This window comes from Chinchilla lanigera, unplaced genomic scaffold, assembly GCF_000276665.1.
Source record: "Chinchilla lanigera isolate Chin_1 unplaced genomic scaffold, ChiLan1.0 scaffold00065, whole genome shotgun sequence".
Classification (NCBI taxonomy): domain Eukaryota; kingdom Metazoa; phylum Chordata; class Mammalia; order Rodentia; family Chinchillidae; genus Chinchilla; species Chinchilla lanigera.
In genome coordinates, this window is record NW_004955466.1 from 899,584 (window position 1) to 924,912 (window position 25,329).

At 44.2% G+C, this 25,329-nt stretch overlaps 1 protein-coding gene across 3 annotated transcripts in view; it reads right to left on the reverse strand.

Annotated features, from left to right (window-relative positions):
• Positions 1-2,229: 2,229 nt before the first annotated feature.
• Slc39a9 (solute carrier family 39, member 9) overlaps positions 2,230-25,329 on the reverse strand; it is a 58,341-nt gene continuing 35,241 nt past the window's right edge. For 2 of the 3 annotated variants that reach the window (XM_005399036.2, XM_013521987.1), the window contains 5 exons: positions 18,687-18,884; positions 10,521-10,589; positions 9,389-9,474; positions 8,583-8,717; positions 2,230-6,498 (listed from right to left, as the gene is read on the reverse strand). In XM_005399036.2, the coding sequence (XP_005399093.1) occupies positions 6,268-6,498; positions 8,583-8,717; positions 9,389-9,474; positions 10,521-10,589; positions 18,687-18,884 (719 nt within the window). In that variant the 3' untranslated portion in view covers positions 2,230-6,267. The remainder of the gene's footprint in view (positions 6,499-8,582; positions 8,718-9,388; positions 9,475-10,520; positions 10,590-18,686; positions 18,885-25,329) is intronic. The other variant, XM_013521986.1, reaches the window with a different exon arrangement.

Here is a 25,329-nt window from a genome sequence, read left to right on the forward strand (position 1 = left end):
AAAAAAAAAAAAAAAGAAAGATGGGTGTAAATCCAGGCTCTGCCGTTAGCTGTGAGAGAAGGAAATGACGGAGCTCCCTCTGGCCGTGGTGTTCTCAGCCCCACCCGTCTCTCCATCCCCACTTGATTCGCTTTCAACTCTTTCACTGGGCTCTGCAAGAGCCTCTTCGGATAGCTGTCCCCACCTACTGCAGGACCCCAGAGAATCCAGGAGTGCCAGTGTCCAGTGTCATCTCTTCCAGGCCCCGTACAGACAGTGGGAGGCTCCATCCCAAACCCTCTGCTGACCCTGTGCTTTGGCTCCAGCCGCCAACTCCTGATCTAGCGTCCTTCATAGCCTGGCCCCCCTCTTGTCTGGGTTCACCCCATTGTTCTCTTACTCCAGCCACACAAGTTCTAATCTGAGGCTGCCATGCACGTCTGCATCTTCTTGCCACTTGTCCTTCTGTCGGTCTAGAATGACTTTCTTCTTCCCCAGATCCCACTTCAAGGCTCAGCCCAAATGATTCTTCATGTGTGCTGTCTTTCCCGATGTCTCTCTCCTCTCCTGGTGAGGATCAAAACCCTGGCCTCATTTGGTTTTTAAGTTTTTTAGGGGGAGGAGTTTTGACACAGGGTTTCACTATGTAGTTCAGGCTAGCTTTGAACTTTATAGCCCAGGCTGGCCTTGAACCCGATGTGATCCTCCTGCCTCAGCCTCCCAAGCGCTGGGATTGCAGGGGTGCACCACTACGCCCAGCATCATTTGTTGAGTTCGATTTCTACTTTGATTGGACTTCCTAAGGCCAAGATGGGTTGGACTCCTTTACCTGTTTGAGGCTTTGCTGCCCCAGGGGAACCTGAGAGGGAGATGAGGCAGGGCAGAGGGCTCCACATCTAGGGACAAAAGGACCGTGGAGGTGGGGAGCCAAAGGAGAACTTGTGGGCAGGAAGACCAAACCTGATCAAGACCTGAAGGAGGCAGGGAGGCTGTGAAAGATCACTCTGGACAAAGGGGCAACATACACATGGATGCTCATTCCTTTTTTTTTTTTTGTCTTTTTGAGATAGGGTCTCGCTATGCAGTTCAGGCTGGCCTTGAGCTCACTTTGTAGCCCAGGCTGGTCTCAAACTCGCAACAATCCTCCTGCCTCAGCCTCCTGAGTGCTGGGATTACAGGCGTGCGCCACCATGCCTGGGCTCAGATGCTCATTCCTTATTCATCAAGAATGACACTGTGCACGTAGCACTGGCTTCCAAGAATACAAAACTAAGGATTGTTGGCTATTTTGGTTACACACACACACACACACACACACACACACACACACTCTCGCTCTCTCTCTCTCTGGACAGCAGTGTGAAAGGGCATATAGCTGCTGCCGCTTATGATTTCAAGGCCCACTGCTCAGGCAGAGGAGGGAGGCAGCGCTGCACTCGGTGACTCCTGTGGGATAGGAAATATGTCCTTGAGGCAGCATTTCCTCATGAGGTGTTAAAAGCATGGAATGCTTCAGGCAAAATTACTCCAGCACATGTAATGCATGTGGAAAACCAGCACCACTAATGAAATCTAGTAACATAATTTCTTTTCCTTTCTTTCGTGGTCCTGGGGATCGAACACAGGGCCTGGCACATGCTAGGCAAGCATGCCAGCACAGCCACACCCTCAGCCCTCCTCCCTTACCATTCTCCTCTGTGACTTCTGTAGACACACTGCAAATATATAAGGTATGCACTAGTACAAATTTAGTATCATAAGATGATTCCATTACATTTTTTTAGGCCTACAAAAATAATAGAAGAAATTATGCTAAATGTCATCAGTGATTGACTCTGAATAACGGGATTAAAAGTAATTTTTTTTAGATAGGGTCTTGCTAAGTTGCTCAGCTGGGCCTCTAACTTGTGATCATCCTGCCTCAGCCTCTCAAGTAGCTGAGAATACAGGTGTGTGCCCAGCTGACTTCAAATAACATATTTCAATGATACACTGCTATCATAGCATATATTTATACCTGAGTTAATAATAAGCCACACAGCTGGGTGTGATGGTGCACGCCCGTAATCTCAGCACTCAGGAGGCTGAAGCAGGGGGACTGCTAGTTCAAGGCCAGCCTAGGCTATACAGAGAGCTCAAGGCCAGCCGGAACCACATAGCAAGACCCTGTCTTAAAAAACAAAAACAAAAACCACCACAGCAATAAAACCCATCGAGGGAGAAAACAATGACCAATCTCACAAGTTGCACTTCTGTTTTAATCTTTATTTCCAGTGTCAGTTGCTCAGAGCGTCTATACGCTCACAGAATAGCTCTGCCTTTGGAAGTGAATCCATGGTGACTGGCATCTGCTGCCTGCTTCTCCTTTTTGGAGGTAGGGAGCTACCTTCATAAATCATACTTGCACTCTGTAACAGCAAAGCAAAAAAAAATTTTTTTTAAAAGTCACTGAATTTGTGTCTCCGGGAGCAGCTGGTCCAGTCCCTAAGTCTCCCTCCTTCCTGTCTCCTTCCTCGGTTAAAGGATGCACATGTAGCAGGCAGCTTCTCAATGCTTCTTTGATTTTTAATTGTGGGTCAATTCTGGGTGTCAAAGAGAAATACTGCCAACTCACAGTAATGAGGCACTCGCATAAGGTATGCACTAATAAAAATTTAATATCATAAAACAAATCAGAAAACAGCAATTCTTTTAAACCATTCACAATTAAAATGGAAAGAGACAAAATTATAAGGCAGCCATCTATGGAATGATTTCATGTATACAAAGGATCCAAAAAAGGGACATTTAAAACCACTGTTCAGGCCACCAGACCGGGGGAACTGTGGCGTTATCGTCCCATGAAGACTCCCAGCTTGCGGGAAGACACCGCCTGACGCAGGCCAACGCCAGTCTCCTTGAGGTGAGCCGCTGTGCTAGGCGAGCTTATCTAGAGAATTCCTGAAGCGCTGGCAGTCCTGTCCCACAGCCACAGCTCTCTCCTCCAGGCCTCCTGGGGAGCGGAGGCGTCTCGGGAACGCAGAGGCCATGTCATTGGTTTTACTTTCATGGCATCTCCAGTCGCGCTCTATGGGTGGCGTGCACAGTTCTGTTCTGAGCAAAAACCTTCTGACGCAAAGAAGGGTCCTCTCTTGAACAACCGCGTCCTTGCCGTGCACTGCAGCAGTCTGGGATGAAGGGGTTGTGACTCTCGGGCTCCCACGGGGCTCTGGGCCCAGGAGGCAGGCACAATCTTTGGGGCTGGTGCTGTTGGCATACAGTTCCCGCGTCAGTACCTAGCTACCCTGTGTGTTGGGCTGAACACACTCCGAAGCTGGTGTGTCCTCCTAGTTCTAATCCTTAAAAAAGAGAAAAACCAGGCAGTGACACTGAGAAGTCGGCTGGTAGAAAACACAATTACACTTTCTCCTTTCTGTAAGAAATGATACCACAAAACAGTTCCTTTTTTTCTCTAATGATTCAAAATACCGGAGCAGGGTGCCTGGGCTGCTTTGAACTGGGAAATAAAGAGGTGAGGGTGGGTAGTGCCATTTTCAGCTCTTTACATTCCAGTACAGAACCTCTGGGGAAAAAAAATCGGGCAACAGCATGCACAGCAAAACGGGATGAGGCCTGAAACATCCCTGCTTCGCTGACATGAGAACTGATAAGCAGCTGACCGCAGAATGGGTGGGGGCCAGGTCAGTAGCATCTGTCAGTTTGGTTTGGCATTTCAGAGAGCACTTCGCATCTGCAGAAAGTCTACCCCTGCCAAGTACAAGGACTCAGGCTGCACTGAAGACTGACTTTGGTTGTGAGGAAGGATGGACCGTGCTTTTCATCACCAGCTGCGTCTCTTTGGTAGCCAGTAATTCCAGTAGTCATGGCAGCGACCGTAAGTACTGTTAAATTTGCAAATGTGTTACAGCATTAAGGCATCCACAGCTAAGGAGGCAATTTGAAGTGGGAGAGAAACAGAACCGAAATGTGCTGAGGTGAACACGAGACGGCCTCTTCTGAGCCCGCGCCCACCACGGAGCAAGCTCCTCCTCGGCAGAGGCCCCCGCCACGCCGCACGGTTCCCTGCCTGAAGACGCATTTGAGCCCTGTGAGATTCGTATGGCTATTTCTGCCTGCTGGCCAGCGGAGGAACAAGCAGTTCCTGAGGCCGCAGCTTTAAGCCTGGGAAAGCCCACGGCTTCGGAGAGCTGGTTAAATTGAGGTCCAGAGGGGAAGGCAAATTTGGAAGTCTTAGGGTTCAATCCTTGCCAGAGTTCAAGGCCCTATCCAGCAAGATATTCTAGCCAAGCTTTTTTAAGTGTGACGGCAAGGCACTGCTCAAAGGGGCATTGGCCCGCAAACCAAATTTCTGACCACTGCACACAACGCTATGACAGAAATCACTTCTACTGAAACCAAACCAGGCACAAGAAGTCTATTCCTTTGACAGTTTCCGGAGAGATGCAGGCAACCGTACTCTGAAGGACAAGGTGATACCTGGAGCCTCCCAGGAGTCAGCTGTTAGGTTCTAACCAGCAGAGCCGCTCAGGCTTTCCCTACCGGGCCCACCCTTGGCTTTAACACTATTATGTGCAATGGTTGCCAGCTACTGTACGAACTGTATCCTACTTCTGCTACTTTCTTCACTGCAACCAGCAGAGGGCACACAAGTTTGATTCCACAGCTGCTGACAGTGACAAATCAAAGGAAAAAAGAAATTGCAGGCATGCTATATGGTTTCTGCGTCACATAACACGTTTGACGGACAACTAAATCCACTGCCCTGAAGACACTAGTCTTAGTTCCTGCTTAACATAAAAAAATGTGCTTTGAAATGGTACAGAAAATCAAAATAAATTAAGAATACAGTATCTTACACTTATTTGACAGAATAGGATTTATATGGGTTTTGGCAAACATGGAAAATCACGTTGGTTTGTTAAATACTTTTGCTGTCTCAACTGTTTAAATTATCAGAATATTAGAGATTAGGTCAATTCACACAACAAGGAGGTGATATTTTGAGAACTTAACAAAGCTGCATTTCACACAAAAGTAACTTCTTTGAAGGCAGTAAAGAACAGAGACGATATTACCCAGAGACGATATCATCGCAGTTTAAGAAGTGGCTGTCCTCATAAGCATTCGTCTCACACAAGTATTGATACTGCCACCGGCAGTAAGCAGCAAATTGCAGGAGCGGCCGGAGGGCAAAGTCAGGAGACAACCATGGGGAAGACGAATACACAAGAGACATGATTTTGAGAAGCTTTAAGCTACCGGGCAGAGACTTCTCTCTTGGGACACAGCTCGACTTCCTTCCAGCTACAGGTGTTTATGTAAGCGGGCACAATGCTCCCATGCGGGACAGGTGCTTAGCCAGAGGGACTGCTGACCTGATAAGAGAAGTACTCAAAAAAAAAAAAAAAAAAAAGATTTGGTAGTCTTTTAAAAAAGGTGACTACAAAGATGTCAGTAACTATCCAAATGTACTTAAAATTTAGCCTCCTTTCATTTCCAAAGATACATCGTGATCAGACTGTCCTCGGAGGAAAGCCTCAGCCCAAGTCTAGGCCGTGGTCCCTGCGCAAGAATGCGCTGGAGGCAAGCACTCTGCACAGGAAACAAGAAATGCTCCGAAAGGGCACTCCTCTCCTGGAGCCAGTCCCTGCTGCTGCCCCTCAGGACGGGCCGGCAGTGTACTTACAGGCAGGTGCAAAGGAAGCGCGTAAGTCTCTCTAGACCTCCCCTTTCAGTGGGTATCTCCTTTGAGCGTAAGTCAGTCTGCAGGGCGTCCAGCCCTGCCTTCCCTTGCTGCAGCTGCGAATTACCCCCAGCACCTGAGAGTGGGTGCTGTGACCTTCAACTGAAGTGTGTGGCACCGATGCTGAAGTGTGAGATCTCACCGATCTCACACGGTGAGAACCATGTCAAAAGTCAAGGGGTGAAAAGAAGAGATTTAGTTTACTTACAGAACACTGTGTGTTTATAATGACTACTTCATGGTATGAAGTTCCTACTTTTCCTTAAAACTAAATTCCATCTTCCCTGAGAATAGGGTTAAGAAACATCAAAACTCAATATGCCGAGGGCCCTTTAAAAGACAACACAAGCCTCTGCCGGTCACAACGCCTTGCGCCTAGGCTACACCTATCCACACTCCAGGACCAACTCTCACCTCCCTCCGGACTCTAGGGACACGGGCGGAGATGGGCGGGGGCGGGACAGAGACTCAGGAAGTAAGTGGCTGGCGGCCTGCTGTTCTCACTGGGAGGCAAAGGGCCATGGGCTGCGGCTGGGACCTGAACTTTAATGCTGGTGCCCTACTGACAGGACGAGTGGGATGAGGCAGCCCAGGACCAAGGCTGCCACCTCCAGGCGGCTGAGGCCTCTCCCTCCCGCGCCGTCGGGCTTGTGGCTGTGCCCCATGCCGCCCACCTCAGGCAGGACATGGACAGTGGCAACATAAAGAAATGTCCCAGCAGAGAAGAGCATGGCCACTCCAGTGGCATTGACTTCTGAGAGGGCTTCTTTGCTGCTCTGTTAATAAAAGGAGAGAAAGAGGAAAAATTAAGTCAGGAAGAAGTCCGAGTTAACAACTCCCGGCAGTAAAGCCTGGTGCGGTTGGGGACACCAGGGACATCCTGAGATCAGAGTAGTCTGACCTAGTAGTCTGATTCAGAAGATCAGTGATACACGTAATTGTTTTTTTAATTTATTGTAGATTGACAATTTACAATTATATATACTTATAGGGTATAAAATGATATGATTTATGAATACCACCTGGAATAATTAAACGAAGCCAATTAACACATCCATTATCTCAAATATTTGGGCTTTTCTGTGGCAAGAGTATTTGAAACTTATACGTGAGGTTTGAAATATATAGTACTACCAACTATATTCACTACACTTGCTTGTTAAAGAAAAACCCTTCAAGTGCTGGTTGACCAGAGTTTGCCAGTATTATTCTTGAGATGGAACTAACAATATAATAATGCAGACATTACATTTCAGACAGTAACTCATTTATTCTACTGACATTTAACAAGTATTCTCTACGCCCAGGCTCTAGCCAGGTGCTTGATACAGTACTAATCAAGACGTGGACACTAGCCTCACGGCGCTGGGAAGGGTCTCGTGTGTTCACCTTCAGACAAATTATCCCAGCCTTTTCTATTTAAACAGCGGGTCTATGGGCTGGATGATGAACTAAAAGTTTAAGCACCAGCCACAGATGCAGCACGAAACTCCATGCCTGGGAATTATCAGTACTTCCTACAAAACCCCAAAACTTAAATTAACTGAAAGTCGCTGAAAGAAGACAGGATCTTCAGGCGAATGGGAAGAGGGTTACAACCACTCATTTATCAGCAAGCAAGAGCAGCAAAGCCTTGAGTAGCAGCGCCTGAGCACTGTGTATCTTTTAATACAGTTTTACCATGCAGGCGCTTAACGACTGAGGCCCATTCCTTAACTAGGTCGTAAATGAATTGGTCGCTAAAGGCGGGATTGCACATAGTAGGGCCGTCACAATATTCAGAACAAAGAAACGGTCAAAGGAAGCTCCAACTTGATGACATGCGTAACTCTTACACGCAGCACAGCACTGTAATGTATGACGCAACAGTGCAACCAACAAAAAAGGCAGCACTGGACAGCAGAAGCAGCCACGCTACGGCCACGCGACGTAAGTCTGAATGCGGCTGTCAGAACCGAACAGCACACCCAGGATCTAAGTCCAAAGAACTGTTAAAGGGAAAGTGTTAAGGGACGTCGTTAACTGGGGAACATGTGCAGTATATAATGACGAGTCAACGGCCCTCAGGGAGGGTAGAGCGGAAAACAGTTCCTCTGAACTAGGCCTGAGTCAGTTTGGTTTTGAAATTTTCCTCTGAGGGCCGGGGATAAGCTCAGTGGCACAGCGCCTGCCTGGCAAGCACGAGGTCCTGAGTTTGAATCTCGGCACCAAAAAAATAAAATAAAATAAAAATTTCCTCTGACAGCCTGGCAGCGGACATTTAGGTAAAACTGGGAGAACTGGAGCCCAGGTAAACAGAACTCTAAGGCACGAAAAGGTCCAAGTTGGAAAAGGAAGAGAGCACAGGTGTGGAGCTGACAACTGAAAAATGGCACTTCGAGTGTGAAGTTACACCCCGCGGTAAGAACTAGATCGTACGAGCAGGTGAATGGGAGCGAAGTGCAAGGAATCCAAGTGTCAGCTGAACACAGCTGCCCTGCTCACTGACTCCGCTGCAGGCCACCCCGTGGCTGGTCACACACGCAGGCTCCACGCGCCTGCGCAACACCGAACACTCTCTGTCAAATAAAACCAGCATGGCTGCTCACGTGTAAGTGAGGTATTATTTCACACACTGAAGTTCTACCACGTATTTGTGCAAATACGCTTGGACTTCCAATTAAATGAATAAGGAAATGTGAAATGTATCAAGAGGACCGACTTGGGGTGAAGATGTTTACCATGCACTGCTTTTATTCTGTGTCTGATTCTTAGCTTGGGAAAGTGATTCAGTTGAAAATGAGCCAGAAGAGACTAAGTTCTAGCAGGCCACAAAGGAACCAGACACACGTCTCGGTAAGCCAGGGACGGCCAGACTTACCTTACTTAGTCCTAAATATGTCACCATGGACATAACCGGTGCCGCTAGTGCAAAGACCAGCAAATGCTTTCGGATTCGGTTCCGCTCCAGGCCGGCGTGCATCAGGAAGGAAACCAGCCCAAAAGCTGCAGGGGCCTGGAAATGAATAATGACCCCTCATTAGCACGCTACAAGTGCAGCTTCTACTTCGGGAAGTAACATCATCTGACTACAAGGTTTCTCAGCAAAACCCCACCACTGTATGAGGACCAAGCTCTGCCTTTTAGAAATGAATGTGCTAAGCTAAGAAGAGATCTGTCTAACAGAACTGAGTGTTTCTTAAAGGATAGCAAAAGAAAGAGTCAAGAGAAACTTATGAAAAAAATTCCACAAAACACAGAAATCGGGGCTGGGGATTTAGCTCAGCGGCACAGCGCCTGCCCGGCAAGCGCAAGGTCGTGAGTTCAATCCCTGGTACCAGAAAAACAAAACAAAACAAAACACAGAAATCTAGCCAATTTAACGTTTGTGTATATGACTACAAACAATAAAGCCCCTCAGTAAGAATTTTAGGAAAAGAGTACCAAAAAATCACTATAAACAATCTATATAATTCTCCAAAATGAATGGGAGGGAAAAATTCCCATTCCAGAAAAAACATTAAAGACTAAGAGAGGGGGCTGGGGATTTAGCTCAGCGGCACATCGCCTGCCTGGCAAGCGCAAGGTCGTGAGTTCAATTCCTGGTGCCGGAAGAAAAACAAAAACCAAAACAAAGACTAAGAGAAATTTAAACCGTGAATTATGCAATATTAAATCTTGGCTTACCTTATGTAGCATTATTGCCACAAACACAATTAGCTGGACACTAGTCTGTGAAGTAGAAGCTGCTGCTCCCAAAGCAACGCCGTCAGCTAAATTAGGAAACAACAGAACATAAAATGCTTAAACAACAATAGCAATGTAGTGACTGTGGGGTGGGGTGCCTTAGAGTTTGGGAGAGCTGGATCTGATTCTGAGGTTACTTAACCTTTCTGAACTTCAGTCTTCACATCTGTAAAATGGGTTCAAGAAAGCATCAATTTCGCAGGGTTTTGATGAAGATTAAATGAGAGATTAAATCTTATTAATCTTAATTAATAAGATTACATAAAGAGCTTAGTGCCTGGCCCAGAGTATTCAGTATGCAATTCATTTTTGTTGTGGTTAATGGAAAATGTATAAAGCTCAAAAATCCACTGATTAGATAATGAAACTGTAATAACAGAAATGCCAAAGAATTTCAAAGGAGCATCTCTTCATCTTACAGATAAATTAGATTTTTTTTTTCTTTTTTTTCCAGTACTGGGAATCGAACTCACGACCTCACGCTTGCCAGGCAGGCGCTGTGCCGCTGAGCTAAATCCCCAGCCCCCATCTTACAGATAAAGACACTAGGTGTTGACCCTTCTGATTTACCTTTAAAGAGCATACTGGCTGAACTAGGGAGTTTTATTAGGAAGGCGGTCACGCCAGAAGCACCTGGATAACGCGCCCTCCTTTGTTAGCGGGCTGCTGTGCTTCTGAAGCAGGCCCAGCGGGCAGTCTGAGAGCTTCTGCATTCCACCTTCCCCCTCCCACCGAGACTGGGGGTGGACACGGCACAGAGGCATCTGCACGAAAGTGCAGGGATGTTTTCCCGATGAGTCCTCGGGCAGTGGGCAGTAAACTACTAAATAGCCAGACCCAAGAAATACTTTAGGCTTCGTGGGTCTTTTGGCCTCACAAAAGCAGCCACAGATAACACATAAACATGTGGGCATGGCTGTGTTCAAACACAACTTTATTAAACCATTCTCAGCGCACAAACCTGGCACAAATACTAAGCACCTTCCCTGAAGGCCAGACCAAGCCATTCCTTACGGAACGCCTCAGCGGACACCCAGCCTCCCCAAGTGCAGGAAGGAAGGCCCATCCCTACCTGCAGCGTGGACGACCAGACCCAGCGTGGTAGTGATTTTGGAGCTGCTAGGCCTTGCTGTTTCTGGATCTGCAGGGAGAATGAGAAAGAAAGCATATGTGAGAGAGAAACTTACACAAGTGTGGAGGCAGAGGAGGTTTTTTTTTTTTTTTCCGGTACCAGGAATTGAACTCACGACCTTGTGCTTGCCAGGCAGGCGTTGTGCCGCTGAGCTAAATCCCCAGCCCCCAGGGGAGGCTTTTGAATTTTTTTTTTTCTGTTGTTTTTTGAGACAGGTCTCACTCTGTAGTTCAGGCTGGCCGTGAACTCAGAGATCCTCCTGTCTCAGCCTCCTAAGTGCTGGGAGTACAGGTGTGTACCACCACGCCTGGCTAGATGTTTTTGAAATCTCTTAAAGTAGGAGATAACTATTTATTTCCCTCACTACTGTCTTTTTTCTTTCTACATCAAACACTTAAGTTTCCCTTATCCCAAAGAGTGTGTAGAAGGGAGTTTTCCTTTGTTCGAGGCTTGTCTTGATCAACAACCCCCTGGAATGTGTGAGCTTTAACTGCCTCACTCCTTAACTCTCCGTACCCTGTGGAAAGTGCTCTAGGGTAGCTGATTGCTTCTTCCCAGACCCATCTGAGGTGTGATTAAAACATGCAGTTAATATTTAAGTTTTTTTTTTTAAATTATAGTAAAAGACACACTGCCACTAATCTCCTTCATAACCGCCCCCCCCCCCCAGCTCTGAACAGGCCCACCCTGTCGTTCTGCCTCCTCCGAGAAGCAGTTCCAGAAGTCCTGTTTCATGAGCATCTTTAGTTGTGCTGTCCTGGCTGCCTCCCTGTCCTGAACTGATTCAAAGTGTTTCCCTTTCATGGTCATTCTGGCTTAGGGGAAGAACTTTTTAAGAGTCACACAGCGCCAGACCGGGCGACGAAGGCGAGTGCGGAGTTTTCAGGAGCCTCCTTTCCACTGGGTGGCATTCGCGGCAGCATTCGCTGTATTTCTGATCACACTTCATCAAGACGCTCGTGAAAGGGGACTTCCAGAATGGCTTCAGAAATTGGCAAGGAAGATGAGATGAAGTGTACCCAAAACGGGGGAGAGTGTTTTGAGGGGGTTAATGGCAGTGTGTCTTTACATTCTCCCGTAACAAATGTTGAAAGTGTAAACATTCCCCCGCTCTCAGCCTCAGTCGCGCTCAGGACTGTCCCTGCCGTCCCTCTCCTCCCCGCTCCTGGGTGCGGCCTCCAGCCCGACACTCCGCACACCTGCCTCTGTCTTCACGGCCCTCCTAACACACACCCAAGCTTGTCGCAGGCTCCGCTGGCCCGGCTTCTTTTCACCTCCCCCCATCGAGTCACCTTTTGAAAACAACGCCCGTCTGTTGTATCCATGAACCTGTCCAAAACCTGCTGCTTTTCCAACTGCCCGAACTGTTCTCCTAGGCAGGCGCTCGCCACTGTCCGCTGGTGCCACAGGGCTCCTCACCACGAGACCGTTAATCACCATCGGGACCAGAGCAACAAAGCATCCTCACCCCCTCTGCTACATCTCCTCACCCCTCCTTCTGCTCAGGTACTGAATCTCTTAGTTGGCTAACCCAAAATCTAGACATTGTCGAAGTCTAAAGTTAAGGTCACCTTCTTCAAGAAGGGATAGAAAAGCCAGGTGTGGTGGCTCACACCTGTAATCCTGGCACTCAGGAGGCTGAGGCAGGATGATTGCCCTGAGTTTGAGGCCAGGCTGTACTACACAGTGAGTTCGAGGCCAGCCTGCACTACACAGGGAGGCCCTGTCTCAAAAACAGAGAAACAAACAAACAGCAACAAAACAAAAGGATAAAAGATTAATTCCATCTCAGAAACAACTAGGCCCTGGCCTCGAATAAGTTCTAGGCACCCTGGGTCCACATGCTACTTCAAAGTTCTTCCTCATCCCACGGACACACAGACAGCCATGCTCACTTAAATATGCCTTACGCCCCACCCTGACTCTAACAGATACAGGAGAGTTTCCTACTACTTCCCTTCTGTTAGCACGCCTCACAGAATGTGGCACAGTGCCAGGAACGCCGGAGTTGTTCAGTGCGTTTTTCCTGGAAGACGGAGTCTCTACCTGAGTCACATAAAGATGTAACCAGTATTGTAAGAAACGTGCCAGCAAGGAAATAATGTGCAGTGTTCTACCGATAAATTATGTCATCCTTTAACGACACTGCAAAGAATGAAAGCAAGCTAGGGCCACCACTCATGTGCGCTAACCAATCAACAGTCAACAGAGAACAGCCAACTGTTCTTCGAGACAGGCTTGCTGCGGCCTTTGTACAAACACAGGCTTATGGCACAGTTACAAACAGCAACCTAGGTAAAATTAAAGGCCTTAAAATAGCTTTTATAAATCTATAGGAAAAGATTTTAGCATAGAGTTCATAGATACACTTTACTTTTTCTCCTCAGTACTGGAGATTCAATCCAGGACCTTCACACTGAGCTACCTCCCAGCCCTCTTGTTTTTTTTTTGGTACCAGGAATCACACTCAGGACCTCATGCTTGCAAGCAGGCGCTGTGCCTCTGAGCTAAATCCCAGCCCCTCTTTTCTTTTTTTAATGCTTTAGTTTTGCAACAGTGCCTCACTGAGTTGCCCAGGCCGGGCCTGAACTTGTGATCCTTCTGCCTTAGCCTCCCAGAGTGCTGGGATGACAGGCATGTGCCACCATGCCTCTACTAATATTTCATAACACATAAAACTCTGCAGAGAATATGTAAAACAATGTCATTAGACACGTAAAAGCTGGCAAAAACAGTGACCCAGAGATAGAAGAATAAAGATAAAAATGCTACATTTAATTCTTTGTATAGAAGTACGGGCACTGTTGGGCCTATTCGGTATATTTAAATTTTTTTTAAAAATAGATTTGGTCCTAAGTAGCATAGACTCATCGCTCTGGCTAACTTTACTGGAAGTCCCAAAGTTTCCTGGTAGTCACTTTACAGTCTCCAGCAGAGTCGCTGTCCAGCAGACCCATTCCTCAGGAGGCCTGTGGTCACCCTGACTCTGGATGACTTCTGCGATCACCTTCTGTCACTTGGGCTTCAGTTCTGGCCAGTGGCCTCAACCAAGACTTCAGGTATCGCTGCTACTCTCAAGGTGCCCTCGGCTTGGCAGGAACCACACGGTCCCGTAGAGATCCAAGCCACACCTTCCGAGCAGCCGGACCGGGCTCCTGGGCCTCGCTGTGCAGAGGACTTCCTCTTCTCCAAGGCGTACAGACACTAAGTGTTTCCCAACCCCACCGGGATGCCAGCACAACTATGCTGACAGCCAAGATGCCGCCAGCGCCAACACGGCGAGCTTCCCTTTTCCTACGTCACTGTCAGGCCAGTGACTTCACACTGAGGTTCCCGCAGTTGCTACCTGCCTTCCTGGATGCTTATCTGGTGGCAAAAGCTGCAGCCAAGGGGGGCTTGGCAGGGCTGCTGCTGCCAAGGCCACATCTGCCTCACCCTCCTGGCTTATGAAGGTTAGATCACAACTGACAGACAAGCACAAGAAGAAGGTCACAGATGCCGCAGTGGGCAATTACGTAACGTAGCCAGTTGGATATCGTCCAGCAGAGGGCGCTTCTCATTTGCTATTTGAAATAAAGCACCTGAATAAAACCACTTACTCCTAAATCAATTTTCCACGATAAAAATTTATTTTTAAAAAGTCTATTGAAAAGTATATTAAAAGGAGTGATAAATGTAAGATTAAAACCTTTCTAGACTAAGAGGGTTTTTGTTTAGTTTATGCTTAGCACCATGGCTCTTTTGTTGTTTTTTTGTTTTGTTTTGTTTGTACCATGAATTGAACTCACGACCTCACGCTTGCCTGGCAGGCGCTTGTGCCACTGAGCCATATCCCTGGTCCTTGTTGTTACTGTTGCTGGAGATTAAAGACTGAGCTACATCCCCAGCCCCACTATGATTGTTAATCTTCACTTGGAAATAATTTCAAACCTCCAGAAAAATTGTAAGAACAATTTAAAAAATACTCAAATGTTGCTTCTCCATCTAACCTGAGGTCTAATATTTCACCCCATTTGGTTCAAAACTTATATTCATGTTCTTTATATACAGCGAATCTTCCTTCTGTACCACGGAGAAGCTGCACATAACTCTTCATCCCCAGGTACTGCAATTGTACTTCCTAAGAGAAAGGGCATTAGCCGGGCGTGGTGGCTCACGCCTGTAATCCCAGCACTCGGGAGGCTGAGGCAGGAGGATTGTTCTGAGTTCGAGGCCAGCCTGGGCTACAAAGTGAGCTCAAGGTCAGTCTGAACTGCACAGCGAGACCCTGTCTCAAAACAACAACAACAACAAAAAAAGAACGAAAAAGAAAAGAGAAAGGGTATTATGGTACATAGTCAAAGTACAGACCAGTAAATTTAATGGTGATAATTTTTCTCATTTCTTTTGCTTATTTTAATTTTGTCAATTGCCTTTTTTTTGTTTGTTTCCAAGAAGGATCTAGTTTAGGATTACACACCGCCTTCAGCTGACACTGACATCAGGATGAATAAACTCCCATCCTTGCACCTTCCTGTTCTTTTAGTAGAACACTCTTTCCTTTCAGGTTGTCTGATGAGTCCCTTTACTGCCTGCTCTTGAAGGAATACTACACAGGAGAAGCTTCTCGGGATACCACCTCGAAAGGTACAGGATGTACATCTGCTCACTAGTGGAAATAATTCTGATGATGCACCGGACATTGTTAATGTTGTTTCATGAACATTCTGGATTCTGTTCTATTCCTCTAAAAGGGTTTTCTGTTTCATTTCAGTTGCAAATTCTATTTTTTGGGCAGCTGTTCTCTCCTTTGTGTGCTGTGGCTGTTCTGAATTCTATCCTTTAGTTCTTCAGGACAGAAATACTAAGTTTTCTATGAGAAGTTTAGATGCTTCATAAGGTACTACCTGCTGAAAGTAGTAAAATGAAGAAATTACCCTGTTTCAAGTATTGTCTCTCTTCCAGAATTTGCCTGCTTTAGGTTACACTCCAATGTCCTTACGTTGTAGTTCTAAAAATTTTGTCTAGAATTTATATAGTTACTCAAAAGTAGAAAACTAGGGACATTAATGATCATCTGGTAAGTCTTGTAAATTTCTTTATTTATGTATTTTCCCCTTGCAACTAATAAGTAAATCAAAATTTACTCCCTACACTTACCATCGATTATTCTTGCTTCAGCCAACCTTCGCTGTGAGGACTGCACAGAATGTTGATTTTCCCACCCCAGCACCCTGTACACATTAACCCGCTGGCATTCAGCATCCTACTGTAACCACGGGCCCTCGTTTTTCCTCCTTCCGTCCTCTATCTGTCTATCTACTGTGTGGATGAGCTCACGGATTCCTATTTTTTCAGTGGCTTATGGCTTACTGCTGTTCTTTCTCACTTTGATGCTCAAATTGCCCCCCCGTTTAGTACTGCAGGCCCCTTTAAATGGATTCCTGGGTCCTGTGATATGTTCCCGCCTCCCTGCCCCTTTTCTCAGATGATCACAAATGTTTCAAGCACCCCCGCCCACCCTGACCCATGCTGCAGCCAGCCAGGTTTAAGGTTTACAGTCAAACTTTACGTCCATAAGTCACCTGAATTAGTTTTTTTTTTTTAAACCACACAATTGTGTTATTGTTGAAACAGATTTCACCTCTTTCGGTTAGCTCCCACATCCTTATTGTTTTTATTCTACTTTTGAACCTGTAGAATATTAGTTTCCAAAAGCCAAAAATATACCCAAAGCATGCGCATGCCTCCTACAGCTCTTGTGCTGTCTCGTACCCTCTATCCCACTCTGCAAAGGTAATGAGTATTGTTTTCTAGCTGATCCTTCTTGTGTCTTGTTTTGGTAAAGACATGCAAACGTGTATTTTCTTATTTGTGCTTTCTAATACAAAATAATACCTGCCAGGTGAGCATTCTATTCTTGCTGTTTTTGTCTTTTTGAGACAGGGTCTCACTATGCAGTTCAGGTTGGCCTTGAGCTCACTTTGTAGCCCAGGCTGGTCTTGAACTTGCAACAATCCTCCTGCCTCAGCCTCCTGAGTGCTGGGATTACAGGTGTGTGCCACCACACCCAGGCCTATTTTTACTTTTTAAAAAATTTCTTTTCATTTAGAAGTTCCCTGGAAAGCTCTCCCTGTCAGTTGTAGACAGCCGAGTCTTTATTTTATTTTTCACAGCTGTGCAGTACTCACTCCATTACTTGTAGACACTACAGTTCACTGAACTGAGAGCCACGACTGGACATTTAAGTAGTTTCTGGTATTTTACAGAATGATAAACAATGCAGCATTGAATAATCCTGTGCATATGTATTTTCCCACTGGAGCTGTATTATCAGAGAAAACTACAAATGGGATTTTGGGGTCGAGGAATAAACACATATATGCAATTTTGCTAGATACTGCCAAGTTCCTCTCTACGGGTGCTGATCATTTTGCATTTCCACCTATACATCAGAGTGCTTTAGGGTAGCTTTACCAACTGTCAAATCTACGAATTTCTGCCCTAGGAGTGTGAAGTGGTGTCTCAATGTCATTTTGATATGCATTCCTTTCATTTTAAGTGAACATACATATGACTAAGGACCATTTTTATATCTTACTGTTAAATAATCTGTTTGTATCTTTTGCCTGCTTTTCCGGATTTTTTTTTTGTAGACCAATTATTCTTAACCTGGGATCCAAAGATAACATGAATAGAATTCAGGGGACGTCAGTGAAGTTGCATTTTCTTGGATTATGAAGATAATAAACCACAAGTGATATTAGAACACTTTACTGCCAATAGAAATCAGATAATGTGATACTATTTTACAACTGCACATATCTTAAAATTATGGTTTTCATCCATCACTACTATAAAGTGAGGACTTCCAGACTTGCCGGCCCGCTGCGTGATTACCATTTCCCGTCTGCAGACGCTCAGGTGACAGCTGGGCAACGAACAAGCAGCTCTTACCTAACAGTCATTCTGCCAGCAAAGTGGAAGACAAAGTCTCCCACTGGAGACCAAGATATCTCTGCTGCCTTCCAGTACTTACTGTCTGCAAAGTTCTTTGTCGACATATATGAAAAGAGATATTTATCCTAGCACTTGGGAGTCCGAGGCAGAAGGATCACTGCAAATTGGAGGCCAGCCTGGACTACACAGTGAGTTCAAGACCAACCTGAACTACATAGCAAAACCCTGTCTCAACTGCCCCCGCACCCTGCCAAAAAAAGAGGTACCTATAAATACCTAGAAAAGTTCTTTTTTTTTCTAGAAAAGTTCTGTAACTCTTAAATTTATTTCCTTCACCATAATGTCAAAGCTGAATTATGCATCAGAATATTTTTATTTAAAATAAGCCATATCAAAGATGCTGACTTGGCCAAAGATGAATTCATTAATCTTAACACAGAAAAGTTACTGAGCATAATTAAATTTGAAAAGTCTTGGCAAATTCTACTTGTCCTTGAAAGAAGCTTCTCTTTCCTTGCAAAGAATGTGAAGTTGGTTTGTAAGAAAATACCTGTGTGAACCAGGATTTCCTACACTAGTAACCACAAAACAAGATCCCGAAACAAACTGGATGCTGTGTGAATGATCACCCTTTAATGTAATGTTCTTAAGCTAAGCAACAATAGCTGTCATATTCATGTCCTAAAATACAAAATTTAACTCTGATTTCCTTAGGATTGAAATGTATTATCTCATCATTTAATGTACTAATAAAAAATATATCCTACTATATTACAAATGTGTTCTAACTCTGTGGTAACTATTTTGACATAACTCATTTTCTCTATAATCCTATATATTGTACTTTAAGCATTTAAAAACAATATCCTAATAGAAGGTCCACAGGCTTCAGACTGCCTAAGAGCCACAGTGCACAACACAGGTTACGAACCCTCAACCCAATGTGACAGCTTTAGGACCAGTAGAGTAATAAATCAATAAACACTTCCTTGTGTCACACCACAGCTCGCTAGCTCCACCAAGTGAATAAAATGTTTCCCAGCACCGGAGGAAGAGAAGAGTTTTAGCATTCAAGTAAGGATATTGATGGTCTGAATTATTCAACTGCTAGTGTATTTCCACACTGCACATTTACTGCGCTGCCCGGAAGGCCTTGGAACCACTCACCGTCAGGAGAATGCATGTGGGGGCTGCCAATCTGGTCCACTAGCAACATGAACACAAAGCCCAGCACGAGGGACACGCCGATGTAGGCATGCAGCTGTGTGTGGTCGTGGCTGTGCTCATGTTCATGGACAACTGATACTTCTGCTGCCTTGTCTGATGCAATCACATTCTGTGTTTCACTGGCTTGGTGGTGCTTTCCTATAGCAAAATAAACGATGATGAGACAATGTTTTTCCCTTGAACACATTTTCACGTAGAAGTTTCCATTCTTTTGTACCGCAAGCTCTACTTACTTTAAAGACATCCACTTTCTATACTGTAATCCAGCCAACCATAAACTCCTTCAACTTAAAGTTCATGATGGAAAACTTCCCCAGTATCTTCTGCTTTTGGCATGCAGAACTTCTGACTGCCTATCACTCTCAAAACCTGGGAAGTGGAAGCAAATCACCATGCAAGAAAGCGGTCATATTCCCAAAGGGACATCATCCCCGTATCTTCCTTTTTGTCTAAGAAATTCATGCCGATCTCCTCAGAAACTGTGCTAAGTTTTATTCTGATGACTATAGGAGAATAAAGAACAGTAAAAATAAGTATGTATTCATCTAGTTTTATTCCTAGCTTGATATAAAAATTGCAAATGAAGAACAAACTGAATAGGAGGAGTTGAAGGGAGGGTGGGGGAAGAGGCAAAAAAAGCTGGATCACGTACAGGTACAAATTCTCTATGATGAATGTGATTACTGTGTATATCTGAAATGTACCAATAAAGTCTAATTTAAAAAAGAACAAACTGAATATACAATTTAAAAAGTACCAGTGGGCAGCCATTAATATGAAGCCATCAGGACAGGGTAGTTTAGGAGGCACAGTCCTGTCTGAATTCAGTTTTAGATTGTTAGAAGATTACAGTTAATGACATCTCACCAACAGATACTCCATTTATATTCATGCATTTGATTTTGTTGTTGTGTTGTTGTTTGAGGCAGGGTCATGGTATGTCCTTCAGGCTGGCCATGAACTCAGTGATCCTCCTGCCTCAGCTTTCTAAGTACTGGGATTACAGACTTGCAATAACATATCTGATCAATTTGATCCTTTTAAAACATATTTTGCTCGTATCCACCCCCCCCCCATACGTCTTCCCCTTCTTCTTATCTAATAATAGTCTCCTTTCTATTTTCTTGTCATCTTTCTAGATTCCATGTACTGGGGGGAACACGCAGATTTGTCTTTCTGTGTCCAGCTTGTCTTGCTCAACATGACAGCCTCTAGCTCCATCGATTCTCTGGCAAATGACCGAATTTCATTCCTTGTGGCTCAACAGTACTTCACTGTGTGTGTCTGTCTAGTGTCTATCTATCTATCTACTTATCTATGTCACATTTTATTGATCTAGTCATCTGTTGACACGCATCTTGGCTGGTTCCTATCTTGGCCATCTTGGCCACAATACACATGGGTATGCAGGAGTCCTACAGTATGCTGATTTTTGTTCTTCTGGGTTTATACCAAGGAGTGGTAGAGCTGGATCAAATGGTAGCTCTAGTGCCAGAGAAATCTCCATCCTACAGCTGTACTCATTTACATTCCATCAGCAGCGGAGCCGGCTGGCCTCCCGTCTTCATCAGCATTTACTGTTTTTTTGTATTCTTTTTTTTTCTTTTTTTTGGTTTTGATTTTTCTCCGGTACCAGGAACCGAACTCACGACCTTGTGCTTGCCAGGCAGGCGCTTTGCCGCTGAGCTAAATCCCCAGCCCCTGTTTTTGTATTCTTGATGATGGCCATTATGATCAGGGTGAGATGAAATCTCAATGTAGTTTTGCTTTGCATATCCTGCTAGGGAATTTTTTAATGAGAAGAACTTTTTCCAACATGTATGTGTTTTAAAATTAGAAGTCTAAATCTTCTTTTTGAAAAAACTTTACTGAGTTTTTTAATAAAAAATAAAACACAATAAGCTGCCACAAGTGTAAAAACCTCCAGTAACTACCACCAGAGTGAAGATATGTAACATTTAAACTTCCAAACAGTTTCACTGTATTCCTTTGAAGCAACAGTAATCCTGGACATAGGCAAGCATCGGTCTGCTTTTTATCCCTAGAGTCTTCTCTGTTCTAGGATTTGATATAAATGAACCTGTATGATACACATATACTGTATTCTTGTGTAGAAGGCCTCTTCTCAGCATATGTTTTCGGGTTTATTTATGCTTTGTGTTTAACAGTAGTTTGGTTAGTGTTCTACTGTGATATATCTCAATTTGTTTATCCATTCACAGCTGCAGATGAACATTTGTGTTATTTCTAATTCTAATCTACAGTATTATAAATAAAATTGCTAGGAACACTCAGATGCAAGCCTTCCTGTGGTCACATTTTCATTTCCCTTGGGTAAAAACCAAAGATCAGAAATGATGAGCTGTGTGCAAGTCTAACTTTATAAAAAGCGCCTATGGTGTTTTCCAAAGTGGTTGTACCATTTAACATACCCAACAACAATGCTGAAGTTCCAGTTGCTCCCTACCATTGCCAACAGTTGATATTGTCAGCGTTTTAAATTTTAACCATTTTTACATACACAATCATGTCATCTGAAGACATCATTCTTTCCAATCCTTATGATTTTTACTTCTTTTTCTGGCATTACTGCATGCTAAAATCTGGCCAGAATTCTAAGAACAGCATTAAACTTAAGTGGTTCAGAACAGACTACCTTGCTTTGTTTGCAATGTTACCTGTAGGTTTTTCAAATTTGCCTTTTCTCAAGCTCAGGAAGTTTCTTCTTTCCTAGTTTGCTGAGGGTGTTTTTTTTTTTGTTGTTGTTGTTGTTTTTTCTTTTTTAATGAATGGTACTTTAATTTTATCAAATGCTTTTCTGTACCTGTTAAGGATAATCAGATAATTTTTCTACTTTCCTTGATCCCATTTATTGAACTGAATTAGCCTTTGGATAGGAATTCACCCCTCTTTTAAATTCCAGCAGTAGGGCTGGGAATTTAGCTCAGCAACACAGCGCCTGCCTGGCAAGCGCGAGGTTGTGAGTTCGATTCCTGGTACCAAAATAAATAAATAAATAAATAAGTTCCAGCAGTAAACTCCATTTGATCCAAATTGCATTATACCTTTTATATATTGCTGAACTCAGTTTGTTAATATTTGATAAAGGATTGTTACATGTACATTCATGAGGGATAACATTTTTATTGTAATGTATTTGAGTTATACTGGCACTTTAAAATGAGACAGATTGTATTTCTGTAGCGGGGGGGCGACACTCATCTAGCCAACAAATTTCCATTTCATTAATTTAAACAAAGTCTGTGAATAGCAACTAATAAAGCTTTAATGTTAAGTGGCTTTTTAAATTGCTGAGATGAAATTTATGGCAATGTTTTCTAAACTTGTAAGACTGACTCAGCAATAAATAAATTTTATATCACGATCTAGTAAACATACAAATACATGAAAAACTAAATCAAAAGTTTCAAAAAATAATATTTAACCTCACAATAGTTACGTTGCACTGTTACACTTTATCTCTTTCTCTTTGTCCCTCCCTTGGTCTCTTTTTAAATGCTGGTCATAAGTTTCAACTCACTAAACTGATTTCAAGATCACTGAATTGCTACCTTCAGTTTGAAAGCATTACGAGAGATTGCCAGAGGGAGAAATGGATGACTTCAGAGTAAGAGGCAGAAATTAGAAGCCTAGGCTGCAGTGGCCATTAAAAAGCAAGCTGAATGCCACAAAGCCCTAGGAGAAAAACGTAGGCAGGGCATAGTGCCCACCTTGTTCTTCACCCACGCAAGGTTACGGTTAGCATTGAGTATTTAAACCAGAGAACTGACTGAGACCTCAGAGATGAAAAACAATTGAGAGGCATTTTAAGAGTTTTGAATCAGGGATGCTAGACAATAAAATGTAGCCTCATGGTAACCTCATTGTGTTTAGTTTGTGAAAACTCATGCAACTATATACTGTCAGTAGGTACACTCTCTATATGTATGATTACTTTGTTCCCCTTTTCCCACCCAACCATTTTATTTTATTTATTTATTTATTTGGTACTGGGAATTGAACTCAGGACCTTGCACTTGCCAGGCAGGCACATGTGCTGCTGAGCTATCTCCCCGGCCCGCTCCTTCTTAGTTTTGAAATGGGCATCTTGCTGTGTTCCCTAGGTCAGTCTTGAACTCCTGGCCTCATACAATCCTCCTGCCTTAGCTTCTCAAGTAACTCAGACCACAGGAGTTTACCATCACACACCGCAATGCAAACTTCTTTGTATGCGATTATTTCAGTAAAAACTATAAGCTCAAAACGTAGACTTGGATGCACAGTACTGAGACAGTAGACTTGTCATTTTTCAAATAGCTCTCCTCTGTAACCAAGGAACACTTTAGCATAATTTCACATTCTAGAAAGTGCCACAAATGAAGCAAAATCCTGGACTTGCAGTGGGGCACGGGCATATACTTGTAATCCCAGCACTGTGGCAGGCTCAGATAGAAAGATCACAATTTGGAGCCCAGTCTGGGCAACTCAGCATAATCCTATTTCAAAAATACAATAAAAAGTAAAAAAGCTGAGGATGTAGCTCAGTGCAAAGACCCTGGGTTCAATCTCTAGTTCCAGGGGGGAAAGTTACGTTTTCTTTAGAGACAACACAATTTGGGGTATGGTTCCACTTTAATATGGAAAACCATAATTTAATTCTTATTTATGGATGCTAAGAAGTTACCCAGGTGAAGCTGCAGGGGAAGCGGTCTGTACATGGCAGGGGCCTCGCTGGGCTTTCTGGCTAATTCTGACTAGAAAGAGTGAAAGCTTCGCTTCAAAGCAATTAACAAGACAAGAAGGGAGGCGGGCAAGCAGAGAACCGAAATTATCCACCTCCACTAAAATGCAGAGCAGACAAGGGGTGGCCACTACAAGAAAGCTCTTATTTTAGAAAGCTCTTAAACACACAAACACACACCATAAATCTACTATACATATGAAAAGGGACATACATGTACATCCCACTTTGGGGCCACCATTTTAGTGCACTAGCCCCTTTACTGAACTGCTAACTCAGCCCTGTATGCAAAGTCCTTTTTTTTAACAACCATAAATTCTAAAGATTCTGACAGGACAAAACCACATGAAACTCACTTAAGAATGTGCATGTAGACACAGACAATGGCACAAGGAGTTAGTCCTGGTGCCTGGGATCCATCTATGACAGCCCAGGGAACCCATCAGATTATGACAAACGCCAGGGAAGGGGAAGGGCCCTTCACCTCCTATAAAAGCAGCCGAGAATAAAGGGCCCTTGGGTTTTCCAGCTCTGAAACCCCTATCCTACTCTCTCTCACAGGGTGGCTTTCTGTCCCTTCCTTTCCTCCCATGCAAATAAACTGTCTTTGTTAGCCCTTTCAAAAAAAAAATTTTACTTATTTATTTATTTTGTCTGTTTGAGACAGGGTCTCCCTATGTAGTTCAGGCTGGCCTTGAGCTCACTTTGTAGCACAGGCTGGTCTCAAACTTGCACGATCCTCCTGCCTCAGCCTCCTGGGTGCTGGCATTACAGGCATGGGCCACCATGCCCAGCTGTTTGTCCTTTTAAACTTGGGCCCTTTAATGCTCTACTGGGGCTGCACTTACATTCCCAGTTGGCTGTGATGTAGCCATGCAATACACACCCCAGATGCAACAAAATAAATCACAGAAATTTGGTGGTTGTAATTTTAACACCATTTGGAAAGATGCTCTTGGAGAGAATTTAAATGATACCTTTTCACACTGTACCCACTTAACGTTTAACAAACTGGGCTCTCCTCTCAGCTTCTGTGGTGCTTCTCTGGGTCAACATGTTGTCCTCCAAATTCAGCTCACAAATGCCCTCGTCGAGATTGTCTCTGCCCTCCTTTCCTTGTGTGTATACAGCCCGCTGGAGATGTCCCTTTTGTAGGTCTTACCTCACTCACTATACCAGAATTGGGACATCGGCAAACTGTAGGCCATCCCACAGTTGGTGCCCGTTTTGTAAATAAAGTTTTTTGGAACACAGCCAGGTTCGTTAACTGTCTATGGCTGTTTTCACGTGACAGTAGCAGAGCTGAATACTGCAACTGAAACCATACGGCCTACAAGGCCTACCAGATTCACTACCGGCCCTTCCAGAAAAAGCGTGCCCAACCACCCTGTTGCTAGTAATTGTTAATTTGTTCACTTTCTATTGGCTGTGACTTCTTCATGGTAGGGATTATACATTATATTTCTGAACTGCTAACAACATACAGCCAGAAATCTTGTAGATTTCCTAAAATTTTCTATTTTTGAGATAGGGTCTTACTAAGTTGTTAAACTGCCCAGGCTGGGCTTGAACTTTCAATCTTATCATCTCAGCCTCCCAGAGTGCTGGAATTACAGGTGTGCACCACCATGCCCAGCTCCTACAAGATTTTCTCAAAGGGAAATAACATATATAACTTTTAGTCTTATCTTTTGGGGAAAATTATGCACATGGACCTTTATAAGTAAAATCTTGCTTTACTAGTTAACAGGTATATGCTAAATTAGGTGAAAGATTATGCTAAAAGTTTCAGCAAGAGCATGTGTTAATGTCTTATTAAAGGATGCTATTAAAGAAGGATCA